The sequence below is a fragment of the Rattus norvegicus genome, chromosome 8 (assembly GCF_036323735.1).
Source record: "Rattus norvegicus strain BN/NHsdMcwi chromosome 8, GRCr8, whole genome shotgun sequence".
Taxonomy (NCBI): Eukaryota; Metazoa; Chordata; class Mammalia; order Rodentia; family Muridae; genus Rattus; species Rattus norvegicus.
Genome location: NC_086026.1, coordinates 74,333,848 through 74,361,559, shown reverse-complemented (window position 1 = coordinate 74,361,559; position 27,712 = coordinate 74,333,848). Strand labels below are relative to the sequence as shown.

Below are 27,712 nucleotides of genomic sequence, written 5' to 3'. Positions count from 1 at the left end.
GCCCCCCAGGACTCACTCAGAAACTCGCACTGCTGGCATGTCCACAGAATACGGTCTCCTGAGAGCAGCCATTGCACCCTGGAGTGGAGAGGAGGAGTGGTTAGCTTCTTCAGAATAAGGTCTCTGGCCTGATTGATACTTTGTGTCCCTGGGACCTCCATCTCTCTACTTTTCTGGATAAGAGGGTTCTAGATCTCAGAAGAAGGCAAATAACTCCTCTTCCCCTCTAGGTTTGTGGATACCCCCAGGCTGGGCTTCATGGAGAAATCTTTCCTGATTACTAACATGAATTCCAGAGCAGCCTCCACCTCTCCCTGGACAGGATGAACTACGGTAATCAGACATAACTGGCCATCATGGGGAAACTGATCAGGATGGGGACGCAGGAGAGGCGGTTACTCCGACCAAAGAGGCTTCATTGGAGTCGCCTCCTTTTCTTCCTGGGAATGTTGATCATTGGTTCCACTTATCAGCACCTGAGGAGACCCCAGAATCCCCCTTCAATGTGGACAAAAGTCTCCTCACAGCAGCCTATTAAACTGGCCATCAGGGACCTCCCCAATGATGAGATAACAGTGACAGACAAAGACCCTCCAGAGGCTAGCTCTGAAGTGGAGGGTGAGATGCTAGCACCCCAAGACACAGTGATCATAGGTGAAGCAGCACCTAGCATAGCAATGGAGGACACCCCCAATCCACCCATAACAACCAAGATCACTCCAACGTCACTAAAGAACAATTATAGCCCCACAACAGCTGGCACGAGGAGACAAAAAGAAAACATTCCACCCACACCTAGCAGAGCACCGAGTCACTTCATCTCAACTTCAGGCAGACAGAGAGTGAAAAGCTATACCCCAAAACCCAGGGGAGGAAGGAAGAGCTCCAGCCCAACTCACACCAGGGAAGAAGGAAGGATGCATACCCCATCCCCAGCAGGTGCGCCCCGCACCATCAGCCCCACATCAACAGAGAAAGACAGTGAAACCACGGCAACCTATAGGATGTTGGAGCCCAGATCTGAGAGAACAGCAGGAAAAACTTCTCTCAAGAGAATGGTTCCGAACACCCGGACTTTCTTAACACGCGAAGTAGAAACAGACCTCGTGACTTCTCCAAGTTTGGTGGGGAAGAACACCCTGGGAAGTCCTAGAAGAGGAGAAAGAAACAGCTCTACCACTCCCCTGCGAGCAGTCCTGCAGCCTACCCCTGCCACCTCTGAGGAGCAAGTGACGGCAAGCATCAGGATGGGTAGCACCCCAGCAACCACTGAAGGTTCTACTGCTGCCCAGAGAATTGGCAATCCCTTGTCCGGAACTAGTACACCAGCTGTTAGAATTGCCTCAGTCACGGACAGGGAAAAGAGACCTTCCACAGCACACGGCACCCTAGTAACTCCCCAAGTCAAGGCAGTCCTGACCACACAGGTCCACCGCTGTGTGGTTGTGAAGCCAGCCCCAGCTGTACCCATGACCCCATCTCCGAGCATGACAGCCATCCTGTTCCCAGAGGCACCTACTTCCGGTCCCTCAGCCTTGCCGCCTGGCTGGCCAAACCTCCACCCCAAGGCGGAGTATCCCCCAGACCTGTTCAGTGTGGAGGATCGACGCCAGGGCTGGGTGGTCCTACACATCTTCGGTATGACGTACGTGTTTGTGGCCTTGGCCATCGTGTGTGATGAGTACTTTGTCCCAGCCCTGGGGGTCATCACGGACAAGCTTCAGATCTCCGAGGATGTGGCCGGGGCCACATTCATGGCTGCCGGAGGCTCAGCCCCTGAGCTCTTCACCTCTCTCATTGGTGTCTTTATCTCCCATAGCAATGTGGGTATTGGTACCATCGTGGGCTCTGCTGTGTTCAACATCCTTTTTGTCATCGGCACCTGCGCCCTCTTCTCCCGGGAGATCCTCAACCTCACCTGGTGGCCCCTGTTCCGAGATGTCTCCTTCTACATCCTTGACTTGTCTATGCTCATAGTCTTTTTCCTGGATAGTCTCATTGCCTGGTGGGAGAGCCTGCTGCTGCTGCTGGCCTACGCTCTCTATGTGTTCACCATGAAGTGGAACAAGCAGATTGAACGCTGGGTGAAAGAGCAGCTTAGCAGGAGGCCAGTAGCCAAAGTCATGGCTCTAGGAGACCTCAGCAAGGTAAGGCAGTCTGGTCCCGGCTTTCCCAGGCCTCTTTGGAATGAAAGGGCAGGAGGAAGCCAAGGCAGCAGGGAAGAGCGAGACTGCAAGAGGCAGCTGCTTCCTTTCCCTGGCTGTTTCCTTATTTACAGCATTGCCTGTGCTCCGCCACCAGCTGTGACCATGGCTCTACCCCAGCCATCCTAAACAAGGGGCCTTGGTTGTGATCCTTACCCTTCAGGAAAGAAACTGAAGCTGGAGGAGAAGTTAGAACATTCATCCAGGGTCACATAACAAGCAGGCAGTGGAGTCAGGGTTTGAATCCAGCTGGGTGTCTGGAATGCCATTTGAGCCGGCTTTGGAGGAAGGAGAGAGAGAGAGAGAGAGAGAGAGAGAGAGAGAGAGAGAGAGAGAGAGAGAGAGAGAGAGAGAGAGAGAGAGAGAGAGAGAAAATGCTGATTTCTTCCGTGTACAGGGAGTTCTGATTTAGGCGGCCCCATTATTTTCAAGTGTGTTTGTTTACAGGCTGGACTTGGGAAAGAGTGCAGATTAGGTGGAGTCTAGGGAGGGAGGGGTTTTTTTCCCACCTACACTGGAGATAAACCCCTACCTCCACCCTGCGCTCTCTCACTGACAAACCAGACTCCAGGTGGAGGCTTCAGTTTATATATACTGGAGGTCTGTTATCCGACACACCAATGCTGGGGCTTCTCTGCCGGGGGCTGGGGGAGGGGCTTTCCTGCTTAAATTCACTGGATGGTTCAGCGACTTGAAAGATGACATCATATGGGGCGGTGACCTCAGGAAAACAAATCCCAAATAGGGACCCCTGTCTTTCCAGTTCTGGAGGGTGAGTTTGCGCAAAGGTTGGCTTATAGCTTTTAGTGGAAGCAAAATCTTCCGTGCAGAGAGCAGAGGACTTAGCAGCTACTTAATCCCTAGCAGTTTTGATGAGTGGACAGGATGTCTACCGACCTCTGCAACAGGAGGCAAGGGATTATAGCACTTCCTTTGGGAATTTTGAAGTAACACAGTGTTTTATTTTTTGGTCAGAGCATGGAACCAAAAGCCAGATCCCCTGAGTTCTAATCTGATGCTACTTTTCAATTAATGGTATGACCTGGCCAGGTCTCTTCCCCACCCTTTCCCAGTCTCTAGGGTAAAGGATAGAGTTCTTTAATTACCAAAAGGTTCTGTCTAACTCTGACTTCTATGCTAATGTCTGAGTCCAAATCACTCTGGTTCTGATCAGCCCCACACAGTGGTCGTTCCTCCATTTATCTTTTACACCGGGCACAGACAGGGAAAGTCCTGCCTGGGGTCACAGTGCTGGCTGGGTCTGACTCCCTAATCACCGATGTTTCCTGTCAGGCTGCTGCTCTAGGAAGCCACAGGCTTAGAGAGAGGGTGAGTCATTGCTGCATAATTCAAGCTGAGGAAGCAGGAGCCTCCATGGATAGGCCTCATTATGGAGTCCTGACTTCTCTGAGAAAATCCCAGGTGTGTATCAGGGAGGGCAGCAGTGTTCAAACCCCCTCTGACCTGCCTCCTTGTAATGATTCTGCTTCCCATGAAACTCAACACACTCTGAAATTTCTGCTGCACCTGAGCAAGGCCATCAAAACAAAGCTCGATAAGTGAGTGCTGCAAAACTTTAATAATCATTAAATAACCATTATTTATTAAATAAGTAATAAATATTTATAAGTAACAATAATTAAATAAATATTAATTATTCGACAATTGCATAATTTTAATAGAGAATTTGTCCAACTTAATTGTCCAGGCCAATAGTAACAGCTCTTTGTCAAGCAGTAAGCAGGGGCTGATGGCAACTGTGTTCTTACTCTGTGTTGAAACTAATCCTGTGCTCAGAAGGATTTTTAATCGACAGTATTATTAATGAAATGTTGAATTACTAACCATACATGAGGGTAAATCCAACAGTATTTAACGTATGAATGCATTGGACTTGCCACGAATAATGTCCACATAGTAATAAGTATTAATAACTCAAGATTATAGCTGTTTAAAAATTATTTAGAGTTCCATTCTGGGGTGACTTTTACCTACAGAGTAAATCACCCTTTTTGTGTCTGGATTTAACTGGCTAAGAGCTATGATCTGATCCGAGGGACTAAGTTGTTACTATATGTCACCAACAGTGAGAGGACAAGCTGCCGCACTGATGCATAAGGCAGTTCTGTGCAAACTCAGTGTTTGGTGTAGCAAACCACACTGGTTCTCAATCTTTGTGGCTTAGTGTAGGCCTGTACCCACCCTGCAAAGTGCTTCTCCTTACCGATGAAACCATGAAAGCAACCTCCTCTCCTCCCTTCTCTCTTCTCTCCCTTCTCTCCCTCTTCTCTCTCTCAATGAGTCCCTTTAGTTAAACATCCATGGAGAAGGCAGGACTCAGAGAAACTGGGCCTTCTCCATAAGCCATGGCTCTGAAGTTGATTAGTCTGGAGGGAAAAAAAGGGGGGGAAGCAGGGCATGCTGGGAGTGTCCAAGCAGAGCTAGTGCAGCGAAGCCCTGACCAGGTAAGGAGAGAAACACAGGAGAGGCAAAAGACCAGCTCCTCCCCTTTCCTCTGCCCTATCGGCTTCTGCATCACCACTGGGTGGGAAACCTAAGTGTATCCCAAAGTCTGAGCCCAGAGTCTTAGTCTGGAAGTATTTGGTTCAGTCTCTTCAAGGTCAGTTCGGAGACTGGATTCCTGTTCAATGGAGTCAGGAAGGGAATCCATCCTACTCGTGAGGGGTCCACGTGCCTTTACAATCCCTCTCTCCCTCCCTCGCTTTTGTCCCTCCCCCTCCCCCTCCCCCTCTCCTCTCTTCTCTTTCTTTTTTGAGACAGAGTTGCTCTGTGCAACCCTGGTTGTCCTGGTATAGACCAGGCTCCTGACCTTGATTCCAGAGATCCATCTGCCTCTGTTTCTTGAGTGCTGGAATTAAAGTTGTGCACCACCACAATTTCTTATTAAATGCTACAAAACGAGACTGTTATCCCTATCTTACATATGAGGAGACAGGGGCTCAGAGTGGGCACTTAACCTGGCCAAAGTCACACAGCAGCTAGCTGGTGATAGTGGTGATGGTGAATGAGTATATTTGGGTTTTAACTCAGGCAGCCTGTTAACTATCTCCTGATCCACGGAACTCTGCACACTGTTTATTTTATTTTATTTTTTTTTTGGTTCTTTTTTTTTCGGAGCTGGGGACCGAACCCAGGGCCTTACGCTTCCTAGGCAAGCGCTCTACCACTGAGCTAAATCCCCAACCCCTGTTTATTTTTTATATACCCGGATGAAAGGCCATGTGAGGGACACAGTTAACATCGAGGAAGAGAATCCTCTGTGGGAGCCACAAATCATGTTGCTGCTCTCGCAGGCCTTCAGTCTCTGTGAATGGGGTGAGACACCACAGGCAGCAGCAGACTCCGATAAAGCCAGGCATAAACACCTTCTGCTCTGCAAGCTGTATATACCTCTCTTTCACAGTCCATGGCATCCTGTAGCCAGGAAGTAAATAGCTACACAGTACACCGTGAGTAAGTCAAGTAGGGCGGCCTCACCGTTATGTGCAGGCGTTCTCCCACCGGAGGGCCTTGAAATTTCACCCAGCAGGCACGGCCAGGTTTCTGAGCTGGGTCATCATGTTACATTGCATTCTGTTCCAAGCACCTAGAATCAGAGTGAAGGAGTCTCTTGGGAGCTGTAATTCTAATAAAATATATTCAAGACTATTTCCAGAAAGAAACGATGTCGTATCGATCAAATATATATATACATATATATATCTTTAGTTTTTACCTCTTCACGTCTATTTAGTGTGTGCATTACATGCTTTCATGGAGATCAGAGGAGTTGGTTCTTTATCATGTGGTCCTAGGGGATAAATCTCAGGTCATGAGACTTTAGCCTCTGAGCCATCTCAGCAGCCCGCGGGTAGTATTTTAGAGGGTCTCTTTTGACACTTACAGCAGCACTGTCAGGTTCACATCTACCGGACCGCTGTAAGGTGCCTTCTATGATCCCCAGTACAGCAATGGAAGTGTCTGCCCAGATGCCCCAGCCTCACTTAGCTCTCTTTGAAAAGTTATATTGGCTGTTGAAGCTCTTTATGTATTGTTTCTGGTCCAAGGTTACAAACTTCTGGCCTATTTAGCCATGTACACTCACAGAGAGCCAGCATTCTACAGAGAGCTCACTGGCGTCCAAGGGTGACAGGCCCTTCCTTCATTGCATGTGGACTGAGGAGCTTAGCCAGAAAGGACCAGCCAGGGAAAGAAGAGCAGCCCCATGGAGTGCCAATGGCGGAAAGGGGTGTAAGGATATGAGTTCTTACAGAAACCTATGTCTACACTCTGCACCAAAGAATTCGTCAGGATGTGAGACTCTGAGGAAAAGCCTGGCACTTGGTCCTGAACACTGTGGCCTATTTTCTCCCCAGCAGGAATTTTCTTATTCAACCAGCAAGACACACCCAGGCAAAGCAGGTGTGTCTGCAGAGGAAGGTCTCCCATTTTCCTCTGAGGGTTATTTGTCTTAAAGGATCTGATCAGTGGCCTGTATAGCCAGCTGCTTGCTGTAGAATGGAGAGCCTATGGATAGAAAGAGGCCATCTTGGCCCTTCCTACCTCTGTGGGTCCCATGCATGTTAGGTCCCAGAGAAGCTACTGTGCTCAACATGGCTCGGCTGAGGGGTGTCCTTCAACTGTTTAATTAGTCCTTGATGTCCTTCTAATTGTCAGAATAAGATGGAAACTCTCTCTCTCTCTCTCTCTCTCTCTCTCTCTCTCTCTCTCTCTCTCCCCCCCCTCTCATTGTTACAGTTCACACAGCCTCCAACACTAATCCCAGCAGAATTCTCAGTCTTTGAGTCATTTTCCCCAGCCCAGGGCTGCAGCTCAGTGGTAGAGAGCTTGCCTAATGCACACCTTTCCTCAGATAACTGGATGAAGTTTTTTAGAGTTCCCCAAACGGCCAGTGCCAGCAGATGGCACAAGAAACAAATATTAATAGCATAGCATAAACATCCACACAAGCCTACTCCAACTGCTTGTTCTTCCCACGGATATGTGTGTGCCTGCAGAGGTGTTTCAGGCATCCATACAGCACAGTGATATTCTCTCCCATGGATCATGATGGGGTTAAACATCGAAGTAATATTCATGGTGGCGCTCTTCGAAGAACAGCATGCATTCTAGATGCTCTGCCACCCGAACCAGTTAGAGAATAAACCCAACAAGCACCTGCCTAGTGAGGGGGCATAGAGATGAGAGTGGTAGTTAATAAGGGAATTTCAGAGTGTGACGAGTTACTGTGAGGAAACACACAGGGACAGGCTGATGGGGACCCTCCCTGAGGGGAAACATGGGAGGCTAAAGAGTGGGTTTCAGAACTGGGCAAGCATGCCTGCAGGGAGGAAGAGCACTCTCAAAGGCTCAGGGCTGGAAGGACTGGGCACAACAGTGCCATTCGTTAGTGGTCAAGGCAGGGGGACTGGTCCAGGGCATCACTGGGGAGGGGAGGGCGCCTGGGAATTGGATGCTGAGTTTGGGTTTCATTTGAGGTGTGGGAAGAGATGATCAGAGTCCAGTTTTAGAGGTTATCCCAAAACTGCTGTGTCGAGAATGAACTATAGGAGCATAGTAACAGAAGGAGGGGTAGCAGCAAGTCTGACTAGGAGCTGTTTGGAGCACCCAGCTGTACAGCTGAGTATGTGTGTTTGCACATGCAAGCACACACACGCACACCATAGTCTCATCTTATCCACAAGGGATGCGTGTCACCATCCCTACAGGGCAGATCTAAAATTTACAACCTTTATAGATCTTTTCTTTGGCATAGCTAAATTTTGAGTACTACGTTTGTACTTTCAAGCCTTTATCAAATAAGATAAAGATTGTTTGAGTACAAGCTTGCAAAATGAGGACGGTCTGAACTAAGATGACTACTAAACGACTGGTGGGCAGGTAGCAAATATACCGTGGGCACACTGAACACAGATGACTCATGTCCCAGGCGGGATGGACGGGGACAGCTACTCAGAATACCATACAATTTAGAAGTTACAATTTGTTCGTTTCCAGAACTTTCCACCAACTAGGTCTGGACCACAATTGAATGCAGGGTGAAACCAAGGCAAGTGAGCCTGCATCACACATGCACACAGGTACACACATGCATGCACACAGCTGTCCGTGGAGATGTTCTGAAGAAGGTATCGTCTGAACTTGGCAATGAGGAGGGAGGGTGGGAGAAGTCTGGGATAGTGCTGAGCTTTTTGGCCTGAGCAGAGAGTGATACAGCCACAAAGAAAGAGAAGCCCAGAGGGAAAATGAAATTCAGTTCAGAAAACTCAGGAGTGGTGAGTTTGGGCTCTTCTATGGCTGCCCAGGAAGAGGTTGCACACAGGAGCCTGAAGATGGGGCACCAGGTCTGGGTGTGAAGTGTGAATTTCTGCATGGTCAAGGGAGGCCCAAAGCTGTGAGAGAGAAAGAGCAGGCCGCAAAGGAGCCTGTCTTATACTCGCGGCCTGTCAGGTCTGTGACACAGTGACAAATCAAACACACTTCCTGGCTCTCCTGGAACTCAGCTTAATGGAGGAACTGGAGTTGGTCCAGCCTCTGTATCTGGTACCTGATACTTATTAAGAAGGAGAATATGAAACCGCTTCTACAAAATTAGGTATGTAGGGGGAGAGAGGGCCTGTAACCTAAGCCTTATCAGCTACATAAAAAGTTTTCCTCAGTGGGGAAGATGGAGAAGTCAAAGCAGATAGTTACAGCATCGTGTGGAAATGTGTGGGGCTTCTACTGCAGAGGGTAGGGAGGCCTGGCAGAGCGGGGTACAGGAGGCTGTCCTGAAGGAGTGTGGTCTTGCCACCCTGTGCTGAGGTTGGACCAGGGGAACAGGAGCTTTCTGTGAGGAGTGAGACTGCAGCTGTGCTGTGCAGAGCATGGTTCCCCGCCCCAGCAGCTGAGCACTTGAAATGAGTGCAGAGGTATGAGATGCCCGCTGAGAGCTCAGTATGCAGAAAAGAGCGCAAACCGGTCAACTCCTTTATATTGTGTTGTAGGGGCGCAGCTAGAGGACTGCGGGGATAGCTCAGTGGTAGATTGTCTGATACAGTTGATCTATGTGTTGTCTGATACAGTTGATCTATGCCTTTGGTCCTTGGCACAGTAACAACAAAGTTTAGATGTGGGAGGCACTGGGTTTACACATGTTATTTAGCTGGGTGGTGGTGGTGGTGGCACACACCTCTAGTCCCAGCACTCAGGAGACATGCAGCCAGATCTCCATGAGTTCAAGGCCAGCCTGGTCTACAGAGTGAGTTTCAAGACAGCCAGGGCTGTCTCAGAATAAAAAGTAGGTTATTAAAATGAGTCACAGACATGGTGGCCCATGCCCTTTATCCCAGCATTTGAGAGGCAGAGGCAGGCAGATTTCTGTGTTCCAGGCCAGCCAGTGCTACACAGTAAACACTGTCAAACCAAAGAGAACCCAGTTGTTCTCAGTGATGCACTGAGGATGAGCAGGAGGCTCTCTCTCTCTAGGGGGGCAGTGAGGTTCTAGAACATAGAGGAGGGGCACAGTGTAATTGGTGTGCTTCAAAGTCACTGTGGGTGAGGGGTGGAGAAGAGCAGAGCCGAACTCTAGAGGCTTTGCGGGTCTGGAGCAGGAGAGTGGAGGCCCAGCTGAGCAGCCTGAGCCCAGGCCTGCTGGCTCGCTGGTATGGGCTGTAAGGCAGACAGAAGAATGTGCTAACAGGAACTTCTAATTCCAGTTCCAGGGGTCCAACACTCCTTTCTGACTTTCTTGAGCACAAGGCACCCATGTGGCACAGATACACACAAGAAGGCAAAACACACTCATTCGTCTTAAACAAACCTTTTTTAAAAAGGTTGGCACAAAAGTCTGTTGATCTGAGTTTGAGTCCTGGAACCCACAAAAAATGAAAAGAGAATCAACTCTGCAAAGTTGTCTTTGGACTTACAAGCACGCATGCACGCACACACATACTCACACGCACAAACACACAAAGCAACAATAATAAACAAAATACAGTAATTAAAAAAGGAAATGGCTGAGAATCTCGTTAGCATGTAACTCAGCATTCAAGGGGAGGTGGAGGGGGGAGGAGGTGTGGGAGGGGGAAAAAGGGGATAACATTTGAAATGTAAATACATAAAATACCCAAGAAAAATAAAATAAAATAAAATTTAAAAAAAGGCGAGGCGGGGTTAAACAGCAAAATCATGCACTGCACCACCCACCACCCACAAAGGACCTCAAAGCTAGACGTGCGTACTGAGACTGCCCATGAGCACACAGTTATTTTAGCTTGAGTAGATCAGAAAATCATTAAAGATGTGCACTGTGGACGATGATCGGTCTCTTGGCTCTCTGTGGACAGAGCAAACCATTCTGAAATGGAGTCTGCCCCCACTTCTTTGCCTCTGTCAGACTTGATGGGAGATCGCTGGACTTGAGGAACAGTGAGGTGGGTGGGACAGTGTCAACTAGTGCTGCCTGAGGCCACCTCTTTTTCAATAACTCTCAGGTGTGTCACGAAGGCATTAGAGCAGCTTATTGATCACTCAACTTGGCTATTTCAGCCCTGTAGCATTCACTTAGACGGCCATTCACACAAGCCTTCTCTACACACCCTTCAAAAGTCGTCACTGTGTCCACTGCAGGAAGCCTTCCTGGCGCACCTCACACAGCAGCCCCATTTATGCCTCTTTTATCGTGACCCGTATTCTGCTTTGCCGTGCATCTGTGTGGTATGTCTCAATTCTGAATGCAAACTCCGTGTCCTCAGTATCTTTCCTCCTTATAACCACCAAAACAGTCCCTTATGCAGCACAGTGCACACCCCCAATAGCGTGTGCTCAGTATACGAGCAGAGGGACTGGACTGGATGGGAGGGTAGCCTGCGGGCAGGTGGTATTTTCAAAGCCGAACAGAGAATGAGGGTGTTCTGCTCCTGGGTGGGTCTTGGTGGCCAGTGAGGGACTGTAAAGATAGTCACTAAGGCTAGTGACTAAGGTTAGTGACCTTGGTGTCTAAAGATAGTGCCACGGGCCACCTGGGATTGTCTGTGCACCCTTCTTACTTTGTTGAGAGCCACAGGTCAGGGGACCAGAGATGACTATATTGAAAGTTCACTGTGTGGTAAAAACAGACAGACAAATGCATGGACAGACAAATGCACAGGCAGACGAATGCACAGACAGACAAATGCACAGGCAGACAAATGTAGGCTCTAGGGGATGGTGGTTCACTTCAGTAAAGCACTCCATAAAGGGGGCTGAGGAAGGAGGATCACCACAAAGGTCAGCCTGGACTGGATAGTGAGTTCTAGGCTAACCTGGGTTACAAAGTACATCCATCTCTAAAAATAAATAAGATTGGACTCTAGTTGAGTAGACAATTCATGTATCACCCAGATGGCATTTCAAGGCTACAAATGCAAAGAAAATGAGTCTGGTGGGCCTCAAGTTTCTTCAGACTTGAGTTTCTTCTCACTCTCAGCAGGTGCTTATCTGACCCCAAAGCAAGATTTCAAAATCACAAGATGTGCTAGTGTTGTTCAACTTTCAAGGCAAGAGTGAGATTGAGGGTAGGGTACAGCTTAAAGGGTCATGGAGAAGGCTTTATACAGAATCCACCCTGGTTTTTCTGAGCAGGAGCAAATGACATCCAGGTTAGCAGGGAGGAACAGAGAGGGCGTCTTTGGCAAAGGGAAGGGGCATGGACAGAGAAAAGGAGTAGAAATTGAAGTGGATCCATCATCTGCTTAATAAATACATCACATCTTTATCATGTCTGTTTACATGCAAAGAAACTGGGGGAAATGCTAGGACAGAAAAGAATAGGCATCCATAAGAGATGCATAGACGGGGCTGGAGAGACAGCTCAGTAGTTAAGAGCACTGACTGCTCTTCCAGAGGTCCTGAGTTCAAATCCAGCAATCACATGGTGGCTCACAACCATCTGTAATGGGATCTAGCTCTCTCTTCTGCTGTGCAGGCATATACATAGACAGAACATCATAGACATAATAGTGGAAGAATTAAAAAAAACAGAGAGATGCACAGAGGATGGTGACAATTAAATGGAGACCTGAAGCATGAGAAGGGAGGAACAAAAGCAGGGCAAGGAGGAGGAGCAGGGGGAGGAGAAGGAAGAAGAGGAGGAAGAGGAAGAGGAAGATGAGGAGGAGCCTGGGATGTGCTTTCCAGGCAAGTGACACATTTGAGACAAAAGATGGTGGGCATGTTGAGACATTTTCTGAGGTGTTTCTGGGTTGCAGGAGCACAGGTAGGACAAGTAGAGCTGAAAAAGCAGGGACTCTCCATGACATCCTGTGAATCATCTCTTGACCTCGGTTCCCCTCTGCAGCCCAGTGATGGTGCCATTGAGGAAAATGAACAACAGGATAACAAGAAGCTGAAGGTGGGTGATGTGTGAAGCTCATCCAGCGGGGTCAATGCAGCATCCTGGTTTGAGCAGGGATGTTGTAGGGTCTCATCATGTGCCTGAACACCAGGTTGCTATAGTCCTGATGCTGTGCAACCTGGTCAACTCAGGGAGGCCTGGGAGGCTTCTGGGAGCTACCAGGGTGACCCAGGAAGGAGCAGGATGTGTGGTGAGGGCCTCTTAGCTCCACGTGGTGCTAGTTTGGGAACTAAATTCTTAATGTCTGTCCCAGATAATCAGATTCTATATCTATAAGATGCAATTCGGACTAGAGAAACTCAAATTCTACTCTCCGATCCCAATGTTGATGGAGGCCCTATTATCGACGGCTTCAGCATATCCAGAGCTATGGAACTAGGGGGCAGGGCCTAAGGTTTCTGAAAGACTGGCTTAAGGCACCATGTGAAAGGAATTATAGAAACTTTGAAAGGAGGCAGGGTTGGGAGTAGGGGTATGGGGACAGTGGGGCTGAAACTTCCTATGTCCGTTGTAATAGCCACAGCCACTAGGAGTCAGAAGAGTTCAACTGGCACGAGATAGGAGAAAAGGGTAATCTTACAGTACTTCAGTGTGTTGCTATGAATAGGTGTGTGTCACATCTGTGTGTATTCCAGGTGTGCCTACTTCAGTGCCTTTGAAGGCTTCTGAGGGTATAAAGTCAAAGTGGGCTCCCAGTAAGTAGACCTGGGTTTCTAGTTTGAGTCTCCCTGCTTGCCTTTGGATGTATCACCTCCCTTTGCCTGTCCTTCCTTTATGTAGATGGTTCTAGTGTTGCTTATCTCTGGGCATGGAACAACAACCAAAGGGCTGTGCACGGCACCTGCCTGTGTGGATGTGGATGAGGACGTGTTTTTTAGAAAGGTTGCTTGCGGGGCTGGGGATTTAGCTCAGTGGTAGAGCGCTTGCCTAGGAAGCGCAAGGCCCTGGGTTCGGTCCCCAGCTCCGAAAAAAAAAAAAAAAAAAAAGAGCACCCGACTGCTCTTCCAGAGGTCATGAGTTCAATTCCCAGCAACCACATGGTGGCTCACAACCATCTGTAAAGAGATCCGATGCCCTCTTCTAGTGTATCTGAAGACAGCTACAGTGTACTTATATATAATAAATAAATAAATCTTAAAAAAAAAAAGAAAGGTTGCTTGCTGGGAGGTGCAAACCTTTCCATCACACGGTACCACTGATCCTGGTGGCCTGCTCCCTGTGGAGATTGTGGGACTCATGTAGGGTGCAGAAGGCACTTGTCCAAGAGGAATCAAAGGAAGGACAAGAGAGAGTTGGAGGTGAAGGAAGCAGGGGCACAGGGCTAAAGATGCCCTCTCTCTGGTCTCTGTGGGAAGGAGGCAGGTTGGAGGGGAGGTTCTCCTGCAGCCCCTCCCCTGACCTGGGCAGGGACCCACTGAGGCCTGTCCGGCTCTCCCCTTGCTCAGCTCCCGTCTGTGCTGACCCGAGGGAGCAGCTCGGCCTCCCTGCACAACAGCATCATCCGCAGCACCATCTACCACCTCATGCTCCACAGCTTGGACCCCCTGGGGGAAGGTAAGCAAGGCCTCCTCACATCTGCCTGTCTTCCCCGTGCCATGCCTCCCCTCCTGCTACTGGAGAGAATTAGGGACTTGCGAATGCTAGGGACTGTGGGCTGGGATGAGGGGACAGTTATCAGAGAAGAGAGTAGGTAGTGAAAGCTAGACAGCCTGGAGGACAGGGAAAATGTAAGACCTGAGCTCACCAAGACAGAGTTACGTGGAACATGGCGGCTGGGGTCCTTAAGTAATACCCTCTTGATTTTCTGCCTCAATGTCTCTGCCTGCAACGTGAAGAAGGGCTTTATCTACATCCAGATACCATGGCCTATTTGGATCTGTGTTGGGACAGATTTAGTGACCCACAGGGATGCTTCGGGGGACACCTCTATAGCATCTGGCATCTCTCTCTGCTTTGTCTTCAGCTCTGGGTCCTAGGAAGCTTGCTCTCCCTACTCCGATTCAGTCAGGAGTCCTAAAGGACACCTCAGGATATGTCGTAGCCATTTCTGGGGAACGGTGCACAGTGTCTAAGGTGCTGAAGTTGAACTTGACCTAGTAGCAATGGTGGAGAGTCCCATACCTCACAAATCTGTCTGCTCACTTCCCCACAGTGCTACCCCACGTCTCTTACACCCTACTGCCTGCCTCTCAGGAACTCTCCTGTTCCCTTTGGACCCTTTCTGGCTCCCTGGTGCAGAACTCAGCCCAAGTAGGAGGCCCACTAGGAAAAAGCAAGTGTTGGGTATGCAGTTAGGCAAGAGAACTTCAATATGACATGAAAGAATGGGCCCCAGGAAGACCCCTGACTGGCCTTTCTGGTTAAGGGGCACATTCTCGGATCTCAGAATTGCATGAGGCCCTTGCCTACCCCTTCAGACACAGTAAGGGGCATTATGTGTTTAAAAGTATATTGTACTAGAAAAGGCAGTGTCAAAGAGTGTCAAGGAGCCGTGAGACCTCCCTTAGAAAATTTTCAAGGTGAGCCTGGGCAACATGGGAGAAGCCAGCCCCAAACCTCTAAGGAATATGCAGATGGGGTAGCCTCAGGTGCTGAAGCTGGGGTGGACCTGGCCTGGCTCTCTAAGTCATGCCTAGCAATTCCCAGCAGAACCACCGACTCTAACCAATTCCTGAAAACAAAGAACTTCTCCTGCCTGGACTGTGGGGCTCCCAGGCCCGGCCACCTCTGTGGGCATCAGCTGCCAGCTGGCCTGCTTGTCCTAACAGGATTATGTGATGCTCGGGCCAGGCCGAGGTCAGAGGAGATTGGCACTAAGGAGATGATCCCGCCATGCTGGGTGGGGACAGGACACTTGAGGGGACAGTGCCAGAGAAGCTGGTGACCATTGTCCCAGCCGCGACCTGGTATATGAACTGTGGGTGTGGTAAGCCATTGGCCAGCGAACGACTGTAGGTGCATCCTGGGATGCAGCTGCAGTCTGATCATTTGCCAGTGTCTCTGCCCAGGAGGGCTAGGTTCCCCCAGGCCTTTGCTCCAAAGTCACCCCACATGCCTGTTTCCCAGGCACATTCCAGATGGCCATCCAGGTGTTTCCACCCTTCCCCGGTGGAACTTCCCAGATGCAGTTCTCTCCACAAGAGGTGATCTCTGTCCTCTGCACTCTCACCTCCCCCACCAGGGTGGTGTTTTCCTCCCTGGGCTCCCATGCTCCTCTTGTGTTCTCAGTCAGGTGTGTGGGAGAGGGCAGCAGTGAAGGAGACATCCGGGAGTGATCGGGGAAATGAGAGGCCAGGACAAGTGGTGTGAGTCCCTCCAGCCAGCAGTCAACAGATGTGCCAGGGCCAGGGTGGGCCCAGCTTGCCTTCCTTTGACTATGGAAGTCCTCTGTTAAACAGAACGCTCCAGCTATTGATGGGTGCCTGGAGGCTGTGGCAGAGTTGTTCTGAAGTTCTGAGTGCCAGGACACCTTGAGGAACCCGAGTGGCCATAGCAGTGACTCTGCAAACGAACTTCCTGCCACACCGGCAGCAGCAGCTGAACAACTTGGAGGGTTAAGAGCACAGGGAGCGAGGAGGAAACGCCAGGCTGGTTTTCTCTTTCCTGCCGGTCCTGGAGCCATGTGGAGGCTTCGTTCCATCTTCCTAGCATCCTTGCATTCTGCCTGCACTCCCTCCACCATTAGATGATCTTCAGGGTCTCCCCCAACTCAAACCATCTAGAACTCTGGCCACTACTGCTCTCAGCCCACCACCACCACTGTTACAGCCAAAAGGTAACACAGTGACATCTAGGGGCTGTTTTAAATAAACCTGCCAACCAATTACAACTACAACCTTGGGAAGGCTCTTACAGGTGAAGTGTCTGAGGAGCAGCGAGGCTGAGGAACCAGCTAGCTGGGTCAAGAGTCACACCTTAGGCTCCAGCACGTGTGCCTGACGGTGTGGCTGAAGTGCTGCCGGGGTCAAGCATCCCTATCTCGTGCATCCTTAAGTCAGGGCTCTGGGTGCATCATGGTGTTGCCATTTGCAGGGAACACACAGGCTTCCTAAGTGACCCAGTGTCTGTGGACAGAGCTAGCCTGTATTTAGAAGCGGATCCATGTGGCCGTTACTTCATGTGTCCATTTGTGACGTTGCCCTGCATGCCCTTCCTCACCCTCAGGCCATACAGCTGACAGGGGGACCATCTAACCTCCCACTTCTCAGTCCATTTCTCTTCCTTCTCGACCTCCACACATGCTGACTGACACACAGTCATGGAGGGAGAGGGGCCCATTCTGTTATTTTTTTGTGCCTGAAAATTAGGGCAGCTATTCTGTGCTTGCCACTCTAGAGGTCTCCAATGAGATGGAGTCCACTTGGACTCCATGTGTCTGGGATCCAAAGGGTATGACCAAAGCTTGATCCCTGCCTGTGTTCTGCAGGAAAGGGAAGGCTTAGGGGCAGCAGAGCCCTGGAACAGCCTGCACAGAATATGCTGTCCTGACTTCTAGTAGTTTGTGAAAGGTACCTTACTGCTCCCCTAGTCCAAGATGGCAAAAACGGCCCTCTGCCATCAGATCTCTTCTTCCTGGCCATCATGGACATCACTGACTGATTCTGGCAGGGGCTCTCCTACCGAATTTAGGTCAGAGGTCTCAAATGAATCATTGCTTGAAGTCATAAAGGAAATGCATCTTACAGGTTGGTCCCAAACCAGCCATATGTTTATCAGAGAGGAACTAGGGGGAGCAACTTGCCTAAGGTCATAGCCAGTTAGTGATGGCACAGGGACTCAGCCAAGTTTACAGATAGGGCGCCAGCAATAGGCCTCCTGCGATCAGACCCAGACACCGCAGGCCTAGGCTAGCCTTCCAGCCCCATGGGCATAGGGAGGCACAGGGTCCTGAGAGAGCGGTCCCTGTGGTCCCAGATAAGATGTCTTCCTTTCTCCTCTGCAGCCCGCCCCTCCAAGGACAAGCAGGAAAGTTTGAATCAGGAAGCCAGAGTCCTCCCCCAGACCAAAGCAGAAAGCAGCTCAGACGGTGAGAAGATGACCAGACTGGCCACTGGCTAGGTTTCTCCTGCCTCTGCCCCAGCTCCTGTCATAGCCAGTGCAGAGCAGACACTGAGGCACATGCCAGTCAGTGTCCCTGAGGCTTTTCTTTCAGTGATTTTTCTGTGACAGGCTCCCCGTAGCTTCCTCTTTGTTCTCCTCAGATGAGGCAGACAAGGGAAGTCCAGGGGTACCCAGATCTCACATCCTATTTCCTAAATCTCATCCCAAGTGAGACTATTTCTTCTACTCAAAGACATTGTTGCTAGTGACTAGTTTGAAGTGAGCAGGCTTTACTGAGGGAAGGGGAGCTGGAGCCCAGTGACAGAAGCCTAGCAAGCGGGACAGCACTGACTCGTGGGCTCTGCATACCAGGCTTACCTGGCTCACTCAGCAGCCCATAGAGGGCCATTCTTTCCATTCCATAGCCAAGAAAAACCAAGGTTCAGAGAGATGACATGAATTTCCCAAAGCCACACAGCCAAGAGGTTGTTAGCTCGTAGCTAAGCTAAGCATTTCATATTGTCCAGGGCCGCCTTCTCCACCGTTCTGATTTATGGCCTTAGAAGGGTTTGCTTTTGAACTCAGTGAGGTCCTTTTCAAAAGACCAGCCTTCCCTGCTTCCATTAACGCAAGTAGTTGCAGCATCCCTGATCACAATTCCAGGAAATGCCTGTGAATACAGGGCAATGCTTCCCAGATGTCCTCTCATCCTAACGTATTCAGGGGACAGGGCGAGCGTAGTTCCCAGTTCCTGAAAGCCTCCCTCGTGCCAATGCCCTATAGTCTCTCCTGCCATCTCTGCAGCTGTTCCCAGAACCTGCTCAGCTCTCATCTAACCCATGTTTGTCCTTTAAGAGGAGGAGCCAGCCGAGCTCCCTGCGGTCACGGTCACTCCAGCCCCTGCTCCAGAGGACAAGGGAGATCAGGAGGAGGATCCAGGCTGCCAGGTAGGCTCTCAGCCTCTGCACAGCTGGAGGAATTTCAGAGGCCAAGGAAGGGCTTTCTGGCCAAATAATAACTACTCGAAGGCCTGAAATCCTGTTTATCCCTGTGGGGCAAACCACGCCCCTTCTCTGAAATCATTTGAAAAAAACAATGCACACAGTTTCCAGAAGCAGAAAGCTCATGACAACACCCCAGTGTGGGATAATATGTATCTCAGGGTGTGTATGAATAGCCACATGTTATCAGAACATAAGGAATTGTTAGTGTGCCAGCCAAGCAACGAAAGGCTGAGTCCAGACTGCCCCAGACCACCAGTGGCTTGAAGAACAGGAAGAGTGTTGCTGGGTGAGAGGCCCTTCACTGTTTGTTGCTGTACTCTCCTCATCCATAGCTTCCTAAGACTCAGCACCACTTTGCCTTGAGACAGTCTTCTTCCAGCACTCTCTGGCCAGGCTCATTTTATATTCATGTTTTTCAACCACGGGTCTTGTTCCCTCTCTCTAGAGCCCCTCTCTCTCCATCCCTAGATAGCCTTATGTAGCCTGGTATGGGTAGAAAGCTCCCTTGTCTGTGAGGTTTCCCCGACACCCCAGAATCCAAATGCTCATGGGATGTTGCACTTGACATGGGATTTCCACAGCTGCTTCCTGCTTTCTGAGCCTCACCCGGTTCCCCTACCAGGTGGCGAGGTTCTGGAAGGCAGCATCCAAATCTGAGCCATCTCAGCCTCCACCTCGGAGGGAAACATCCTGCCTGTATTCAATACAGGTTAAGTGACTGGCAATAAACAGACCCTAAGTTTGCAAGTTCTAGCCTTGCTTTTCCTGGTCAGCACGCGGAGGCACACATTTTTCCTCATCCACAGTCGGGCAGTTTTGGTGCCTTCCGGTATGTGAGCACCAAGCAGGCCCATTGTGGCCAACTCGTGGGAAAAGGAGCGAGAGGAGGATGCAGAAGCATCTGGAACCTCAGCCCAGGAAATAAAGTTGAGCCTCACAAGGAGCCAGGTAGAGGCCGAGGAAGGCTCCCATGACTCTGTTTGCTGCCCTTCCTCCCTGTTTTCCCTGTGTGCAGATGCTATGACTGGTTTTAACCCTAAACTACTAGTCTAGCCCTCTAGTCCATAGGGACCAACCAGTGACCAGTTCCCAGTCTTAGAATCTGTTCATCCTAAGTCACAGGTCGGGGATCTGGTGCATAACCAGGCAGCTGGGGTCCTGGGAAAGATGGATGCCCTCACTGCAACACAGAAGGGAGCTGCTGTTCACCTGTTAGCATGCATTCCTAGTAAGATCCCAAAGTAACTATTTTGGGAGCCAGGGAAGGTGGTACAGCTGTGGTCTCATACCTAATGACTTAAATGAACGGCCATCTCAGGAAGCCTGCTCCTGCTCAGGGCCAGAGGAGAGAGGCAGGGGTGATTGCAGACAAATCCTTCCACTCCTCATTGCTGATTCAAAGCCCCGGCATGTTCAGAGAGTAACGCTTTGCTTCTTCATCTGATTCTCAACTCCTGTTGCGTATTAGGAGAATATGGAAAAACTTTAAAAAGTCGTTCCCTGCCTACCCATTGAGTCAGTATGCCCAGGGCAGGTCCTCCAGTATCCTGGCTTAAGAAATTTCTAGGCAGACCGGGAACGATGGAGTGTGCATTTAATCCAAGCACCCAGGAGGCACATACAGGCCTATCTCTGTGAGTTCAAGGCTATCCTGGTCTTCAAACTGAATTTTATGTCTGCCAGGGCTGCACAGAGAGACCCTATCTCAAACAAACAAACAAACAAACAAACAAACAAAAAGACAAAAAACAAAAACAAAAACAAAAATCCGAAATGAAACAAAACAACAACAACAAAAACCCAAAAACCTTGCTCAAGGGAATAGACTACCATGTTACAGGTCATTTCAGATTTGGGACCATCAAAATTAGTGGCTTTTAGTGTGTAGGACAATGAGCATGCGAGTTACACATGATCTCTTCCATCTCAGAGGTGCTAAGTCAGCTGATATGGGTAAAGCCAGAAATCTACATTTCTAATAAGATCCCTAAGATAACAGTTTTGGAAGCCAAGGTTTCTTCAGACTTGGGGTGGTAGTTTGGTGGTCAAGAGGTTGAGGATTGAACTGGAGATATTTAAATCCCAATGCCATCACATACAAACTGTAGACCATGGGCAATTTCCTCTACCCTAGTTTCTCCACTAGTAAGATGGGTGCAATTCTATGTATTGCTGGGACCATGAAATGCAGAAAATGCTATTCCTATGATGTCATTTACTATTGTGCCTGACATGCAAGAACGTGCAACAGCTAGGTGCATGTACCGGCATCGTCCACACAGTGTAGGAGTTTGCGAGTTCAGTAGACTCAGCAAAGTGTTGTGTCTGGCAAAGCAGCAGGCCACACTAGGCAATGTGGAAGGCTGGCACCTAGGACAGGGGAGGAGATAGTCTTGTTCCAGCGTGAGTAGTTCAGCTTGGATGTTCCACCCATGGTATGGCTAACTAGAACAAGTTCATCTAGCAGTGGCAGCCTCTAAGCCATAGCACACAGAAAGCTTCAGCTCAGGGAGGCGCTGTCCTGTGGAAGAGTCCTTAGGTGTGCTGCATATGTCTCCCAAGAGTAAACTGTGTGGTGACGGGGCTTCGATACAGATATTGACTTCAAACTCGCCGATGCTGTTCAAGGTGGAGATGCTGCTTTAGATGATGAGTTTTCCAGCCTTGGAAGTAGCCAAAAAAAAAAAAAAAAAAAAAAGCTGGATGACTACTGGGCAGGCATGGCATGATGGGAAGTTTGCTGGGTCAGTTTTCTCCCCTGGATATTTAACTGTTCAGATGCTCTCTGACAGAATTAAAACAGGGAACAAGTGGGATGACCATCAGACAGAGATGCTGCCAGCCATTAATCTGCTCTCTTTGGATTGTAGGAAGATGTGGATGAGGCTGAACACAGAGGAGACATGACAGGTGAAGAGGGTGAAAGGGAAACCGAGGCAGAAGGAAAAAAAGATGAAGAAGGGGAAACTGAGGCAGAAAGGAAAGAAGATGGTCAAGAAGAAGAAACTGAGACAAAAGGGAAAGAGAAACAAGAAGGGGAAACTGAGTCAGAAGGAAAAGATGAACAAGAAGGGGAAACTGAGGCAGAAGGAAAAGAAGCTGACCATGAAGGGGAAACTGAGGCAGAAGGAAAAGAGGTTGAACATGAAGGGGAAACTGAAGCAGAAGGAACAGAAGATGAACAAGAAGGGGAAACTGAGGCAGAAGGAAAAGAAGTTGAACAAGAAGGGGAAACTGAGGCAGAAGGAAAAGAAGTTGAACATGAAGTGGAAACTGAGGCAGAAAGAAAAGAAACTAACCATGAAGGGGAAACTGAGGCAGAAGGAAAAGAAGCTGACCATGAAGGGGAAACAGAGGCAGAAGGAAATGTTGAACATCAAGGGGAAACTGAGGCAGAAGGAAAAGTTGAACATGAGGGGGAAACCGAGGCAGGAGAAAAAGATGAGCATGAAGGGCAAAGTGAGACCCAAGCAGACGACACTGAGGTGAAAGATGGTGAGGGTGAAGCAGAAGCCAATGCTGAAGATCAATGTGAGACCGCCCAAGGTGAGAAAGGTGCAGACGGTGGAGGGGGAAGTGATGGAGGGGACAGTGAAGAAGAGGAGGATGAAGAGGATGAAGAGGAGGAGGAAGAGGAGGAAGAGGAGGAAGAGGAGGAGGAAAGTGAGGAGCCTCTGTCCTTGGAATGGCCTGAGAGCAGGCAGAAGCAGGCTATCTACCTCTTTCTCCTGCCCATCGTGTTCCCACTGTGGCTGACAATACCTGATGTACGGAGGCAGGTGAGAGCTGTGTCCCAGGCCCGCTCTGGCTCTGAGAGGCCTTTCCATAGAAGGCTGGGGAACCTAGCTGGATGGACTTCACCGTGAGGATGTGGGTGGGACTGTAGCTCTGCAGGGGACAGTGCACCATACCAGAGTCAGGAGCTGGAGACCTGAGGTGTGCCCTGAGTCTGACACAGTAAACAGTGTGGACCAGTCCCTCATGGATTCCATACTCTGATCTTAGTGTGGGAATGATGGCCTTGAACCCCATCCAGAGTTCACAGAGGCAGTCTGAAAACATGGCTTGATAATGGCTATTTCTCCACAGACACTCTCTCTGTAGGGAAATAATACAACCCACTCAAAGCCCAGAGAGAAGTGGGGCAGTGGAAGGTGCAAAAGCCAAATTCAAGTACTTAGCTGGGTGTGGTTCTAGAGCAAATCCATTAGCAATCCCCTGCCTGGTCCTGCTGAATGCGTCGGACAAGCCAGGCTCCTGTACTTCTTTCCTTATTGATTTTTCTTATTGATCTGCTCCAGGGGCTCCCTGGGGACAGGGCCACGGCTCCGTGCACACTGCTCCCAATCTTCCTCATGATTACGCATCCATTGGACCTTGTCACGTTTTGGGGTTCCCTCAGAGAGGAGCCAAAGGCCAGTAGCCCCTGCAACTTATTTCTCTTCCCTTCGCAACCCCTACAGGAGGCCAGGAAGTTTTTTGTCATCACCTTCCTGGGATCCATCATCTGGATAGCCATGTTCTCATACCTCATGGTGTGGTGGGCTCACCAGGTGAGTGGACAGTAGCTCAGCCTTCCACCAGCAGCTCCTAGCATTTGCCATCTAAGATGCGTCTCCTGGATCCAGGACTGTCAGGATCCAGGGCGGCTGGGGTTCCCACGCTGTTTGTAAAGGCTTTTTAAAAGTAGACTTCCATGCCACCAAATGCTTTTTTTTGTCCTAACTGATATTCAACTATATTATGGCACAGTAGACCCCTCACATCCGGATTCCAGTGGGACAGGCTGGCCTGACTCATAGACTGGTGAAATCCCTTCCCTCACTGAGTCAGTTCGGTGGCATCATGCCAGTCTTCCTCTGCCTGAGGACCACGAGATTCTGTGTTCTGTCCAGAACTTAGCACACAGCCACAATGTCTGGCTTTTCTCTAGGCTAAGCATATGGGAAGTACTGTCCAAACTTCTATCTGCAGCCTGGCTTAGCTCCCAGTGCACAGCATAGCTCACGTGGCCAGGAAAGAAATGTTGACAGAGCAGACTATTGAAGGGGCAGTTCTTTGGGCATGAAGAGTTGTTAGAGTTGGGATGACAGTGAAGGACACATCTGGTATCATTAGACTTTTAGTGCCCTCAGTGAAGAGCTGTGTGGTTCCCTGCAGCCTGAGGCAGGGGCCTGGCTCTTTTATCACCCACCCCATACCCATTCCTGCCTGCAGAGGGCATGTTCGGAGCCTCAGTGCTTTGATTATAAAGTAGTATGTCACTGGTGCTGTACAGTCTGGTTTTCCTCCTGGGGTTGCCATGGTGTCACTGGTGCTGTAAACTCTGGTTTTCCACCTGGGGTTGCCATGGTTTCCATTGGGGTTGCCATGGTTTCTCATCACTGTTGCTGTTTTACCAGGTTGGTGAAACCATTGGGATTTCTGAAGAGATTATGGGTTTGACGATCCTAGCGGCAGGCACTTCAATTCCTGACCTCATCACCAGTGTGATCGTTGCCCGGAAAGGCCTGGGAGACATGGCCGTGTCAAGCTCGGTGGGCAGTAACATATTTGATATCACAGTGGGGTGAGTGGTGATGATAATTTCTAAGGCGTATTCAGAATAACTAGAAACTGCATAGGCTCCCTTGCCGGGTTTTCTTCGTTCATTATAGATGCAACAAAAGGGTGTTTGTACGGTTAGTCCTTATGAGGCAATGGAGTATCCTCCCTCCATTCACCCTGGCCTTAAATTAGCTGACTGGACTTTACAGATGAATTGAGATGTGAGGTCCATCCATTCCATTTCCCAATACAAGAGAATACTGTCCTTTAAGGAGGTAGAGCAGGGTCTTGGGCCATGTCACTCCTTTTCCTTCGTATGTGGGCTCCTGCTAGCTCAGAGGAATGAGAAGGTTTGTAGAAACAAGAAGTATCCCACCCTCCTGTTTAACCACTCCCTCCCTGCCCCCTAGTTTCACGGCACCTTCAGAGCACCTGGGTCACTTTCATTTACCTGGTCATGTCTTGTATTTGGTTATTTTGCCTGGAATGTGTGTGTGTGTGTGTGTGTGGCTATTAGGGAGAGGCAGTAGGTGGTGTAGGTATCAGAAAGATCTGATCACTAAGGAAAATTTATCCTGAGGTAGGCCTTAATCATAAAAGCTGAGAAACTAGTCCCGCACTGACTAGGGTTAGTCCTATATATGTCGCTAAACATTCGGGGGTGTGGGTAGGGATGGAAGTGTGCGCAGGAATGGGGTTGGAGGGGATGGGGTGGAGTGGGGGTGGAGGTATCAGACTCGGCATTTTTTAACTGTTTTTGGGGACTCAGTCTCACTGGTCCAGGCTAGACTAAAATTGAGCGTCCTCTGCCTCAGTGCCTAGTGCTGTGCTACCATGCCCAGCTCAGAGCACTTGTCTTAACCTAGGCCCTCAGGGACAGCTTTGAGCCCTCTGCCAAGAGCTTGTTTCTCTAACCTGCATTTCCTCATGATGTGAGGTTAATGCTTTCTCCTTCATCCTGTGAGTGTGAACATAAGAGTGTGAAAGCCGTAAGACAGCACTCACCCTAACCAAGCACCGGGGCATTACAACATGGCCGCCATTCATGCTGGCTTTCTTTTGCAGCCTGCCTGTCCCCTGGCTCCTGTTCTCCCTCATCAATGCGCTGCAGCCTATCCCTGTCAGCAGCAACGGCCTGTTCTGTGCCATTGTCTTGCTGTTTCTCATGCTCCTGTTTGTGATCTTCTCAATCGCTTCGTGTAAATGGAGAATGAACAAGATCCTGGGCTTCACCATGTTCCTTCTCTACTTTGTGTTCCTGGTGATCAGTGTGATGTTAGAAGATCGCATCATATCCTGTCCTGTATCTGTCTGACTCAGTCACGGCTGCTCGAGATGGACAAAGAGCAGAAGACCTGGCTGGAAGTTACTGTCCGTCTCACCACACCAATCAAATAATAAACACAATCAAGAATGTGAAGTGGGCAGCTTAGACCCTCAGAAGCGACTGTCATCATGACTGAGGCTTCTCTTTCCAAACACCTGAGGCTTCTAGTGGATTAAGAACATTACCTTGGGAGGGAGAGTTCCTACCACTCAGACAAGCAGCTGTCATGCAGTCAGAGGGCTGCCCGTATGAGACCTGGGGTTAGGGCTGGGATGGCAGAAATAAGACAAGCACCCTTGCTCACGATCCCCTGGTCACCCCCGAGGAGCCATGGTGCAGCATGCAGGTATCGAAGGCTCGTTCTCCCTAACACTGCCCTAAACACACCCTGCTGCACATGAGCTATTCCTCCTGGTGATGCCGCATCAGGTTTGCTGTCATTATGAGTTCAGTTAATGAGTTTAAGAAGAGAAGGCTTGGGGGCGGAGGCAGACATAGATTTATCACTCTACCCCACAGTCCTGTAAAAATGCACGCCAATGTTTTCTGTGTTAAAAGGAAATTAAAACAGAAATCAGCCCAGGGAATGAAAGTCTATACTTTGGCTTGAATTGGAGGCAGAGATTTGAGAAAGAAAACTACCCTTAGGGCTATTTAAACATATGCACTTACTGGAAAATCTGCATTCGTTTTGTCTCCATCAGCGGTCACTTCAAAGGATTAGATATTCTGTCTCAGCTGCCCTTGGGCATTTTCCTGCCCAGGAGTGACAACTGTCACGAAAAGAGTCAAAGGGATGCATTTGCAGAGGGCCGAGTCTGGCTTATGCATGAAGACCTCTAGGGCTCAGTGCTATGCTTGCATGCCAACCTAGATCAGATTGTATAAAGCAAGAAGCCTAGTCCTTTGACTAGTTTATCAATGGGTCTTAAGACAGTTTACACAGGAGAAATTTCAAAGATGATTAGCACAATGATGACACAGCAGAAAGGAGAGTACTGCTTGCTATGCGGACCAGGCTGGCCTTGGATTCACAGACCTACTTGCCCCTGCCTCCTGAGTGCTGGGATTGGAAGGATGGCCACTACATCTGGTTATCTACTTTTAAGGTCACAAAGGACACCTTAAAAATAGTCATGGTTAAATATTTTCCATGAAGTTCCTTATGCTTGCGTATTAAATACCTTTGGCCGCCGCTTTTACTAGAATCAAGCTGAGGAGAATGTTAGAAATGCAATTTTCATGTCTTTGGTTTCAGAGCACAAGGAGCAGAAGTGTCTGCAGATTATGCTGCAAATGACGCCATAGACACCAGGAGTGGTGTGGTAGCCTGCGAAACGATGGGAGGACAGATGAGAAAGGAAAGCAATGGGTCATTCTGGTATTGGAGGGTGGAGGTATTCAAGCATTCATCTTTAAGATGGGCTGTACTTCTTCAAAATTCCCATTTTTTTTGGAAGTAACTTTTATTAAATTTCAATGAAAACTGTGGGTCCACTGGTATTTTATTTTACAAACATGGGTGCAGTTACCCCATCTTTAGGTCATCTGGAGAGAAAGCTCAAGAGAAGACTGATAAAGAACATATTATGTTCAAATTCCATACTGTGTGTGTGCAGGTGTATTTGCAAATGTGGAGCTAGGCACTGGGTGTCTTTCTTGCTCACTTCCTACTTTTTGAGATGAGATCTTCCTTTGAGCCTCAAACTCGACAATTAAGCAAGACAGACATACTCAGCCCTGCTCAGAGCTCCTTATTTCTCTGCCTCCCCTGCACTGGGATTCTAAGCACCTGCCTTTTATGTGGGTGGTGGGGATCAAACTCAGTCCTCATGCTCGCTGTATGAAGAGTTCATATTCTTAATTCTTCTTCCTGGGGCTACTTTTCTGTGGGGCCTCCACAGGCCATAGCAGAACAGGAAAGGCCAATCCCATAGAAAGGAGAGGCTAACACCAAAATGCTGGACACCCTCCTGTTGTCAGCAGCCAGCTCCAGCTTGCCTCAAAGATGTCACCTTGCCAACAGCCAAAGGTCTAGTGCTTATGAGACTGGGTGATGGAGGGTGAGATATTCCACGATTACAAAACCATGTAATGATTAAAACTAACAGGAATTATCTTGCATTCTTTCCTTTGCCTAGAAAATAGCTCCCATCACTTCATGCTGTGACAGGAAAAGACAAGTAAAAAAGAT

General features: G+C 49.2%; 1 protein-coding gene across 2 annotated transcripts; it reads left to right on the top strand.

Moving 5' to 3' along the window:
- The first annotated feature begins 246 nt into the window (after positions 1 to 246).
- Positions 247 to 27,004, top strand: Slc24a1 (solute carrier family 24 member 1). Of its 2 annotated transcripts, NM_020090.1 has the most exon segments (9): positions 353 to 2,147; positions 12,544 to 12,597; positions 14,046 to 14,154; positions 17,543 to 17,626; positions 18,496 to 18,587; positions 21,515 to 22,423; positions 23,108 to 23,197; positions 24,047 to 24,213; positions 25,257 to 25,506. In NM_020090.1, coding segments are annotated over 9 exon segments (3,546 nt in total). In that variant the 5' UTR covers positions 353 to 356.
- Positions 27,005 to 27,712: the final 708 nt, after the last annotated feature.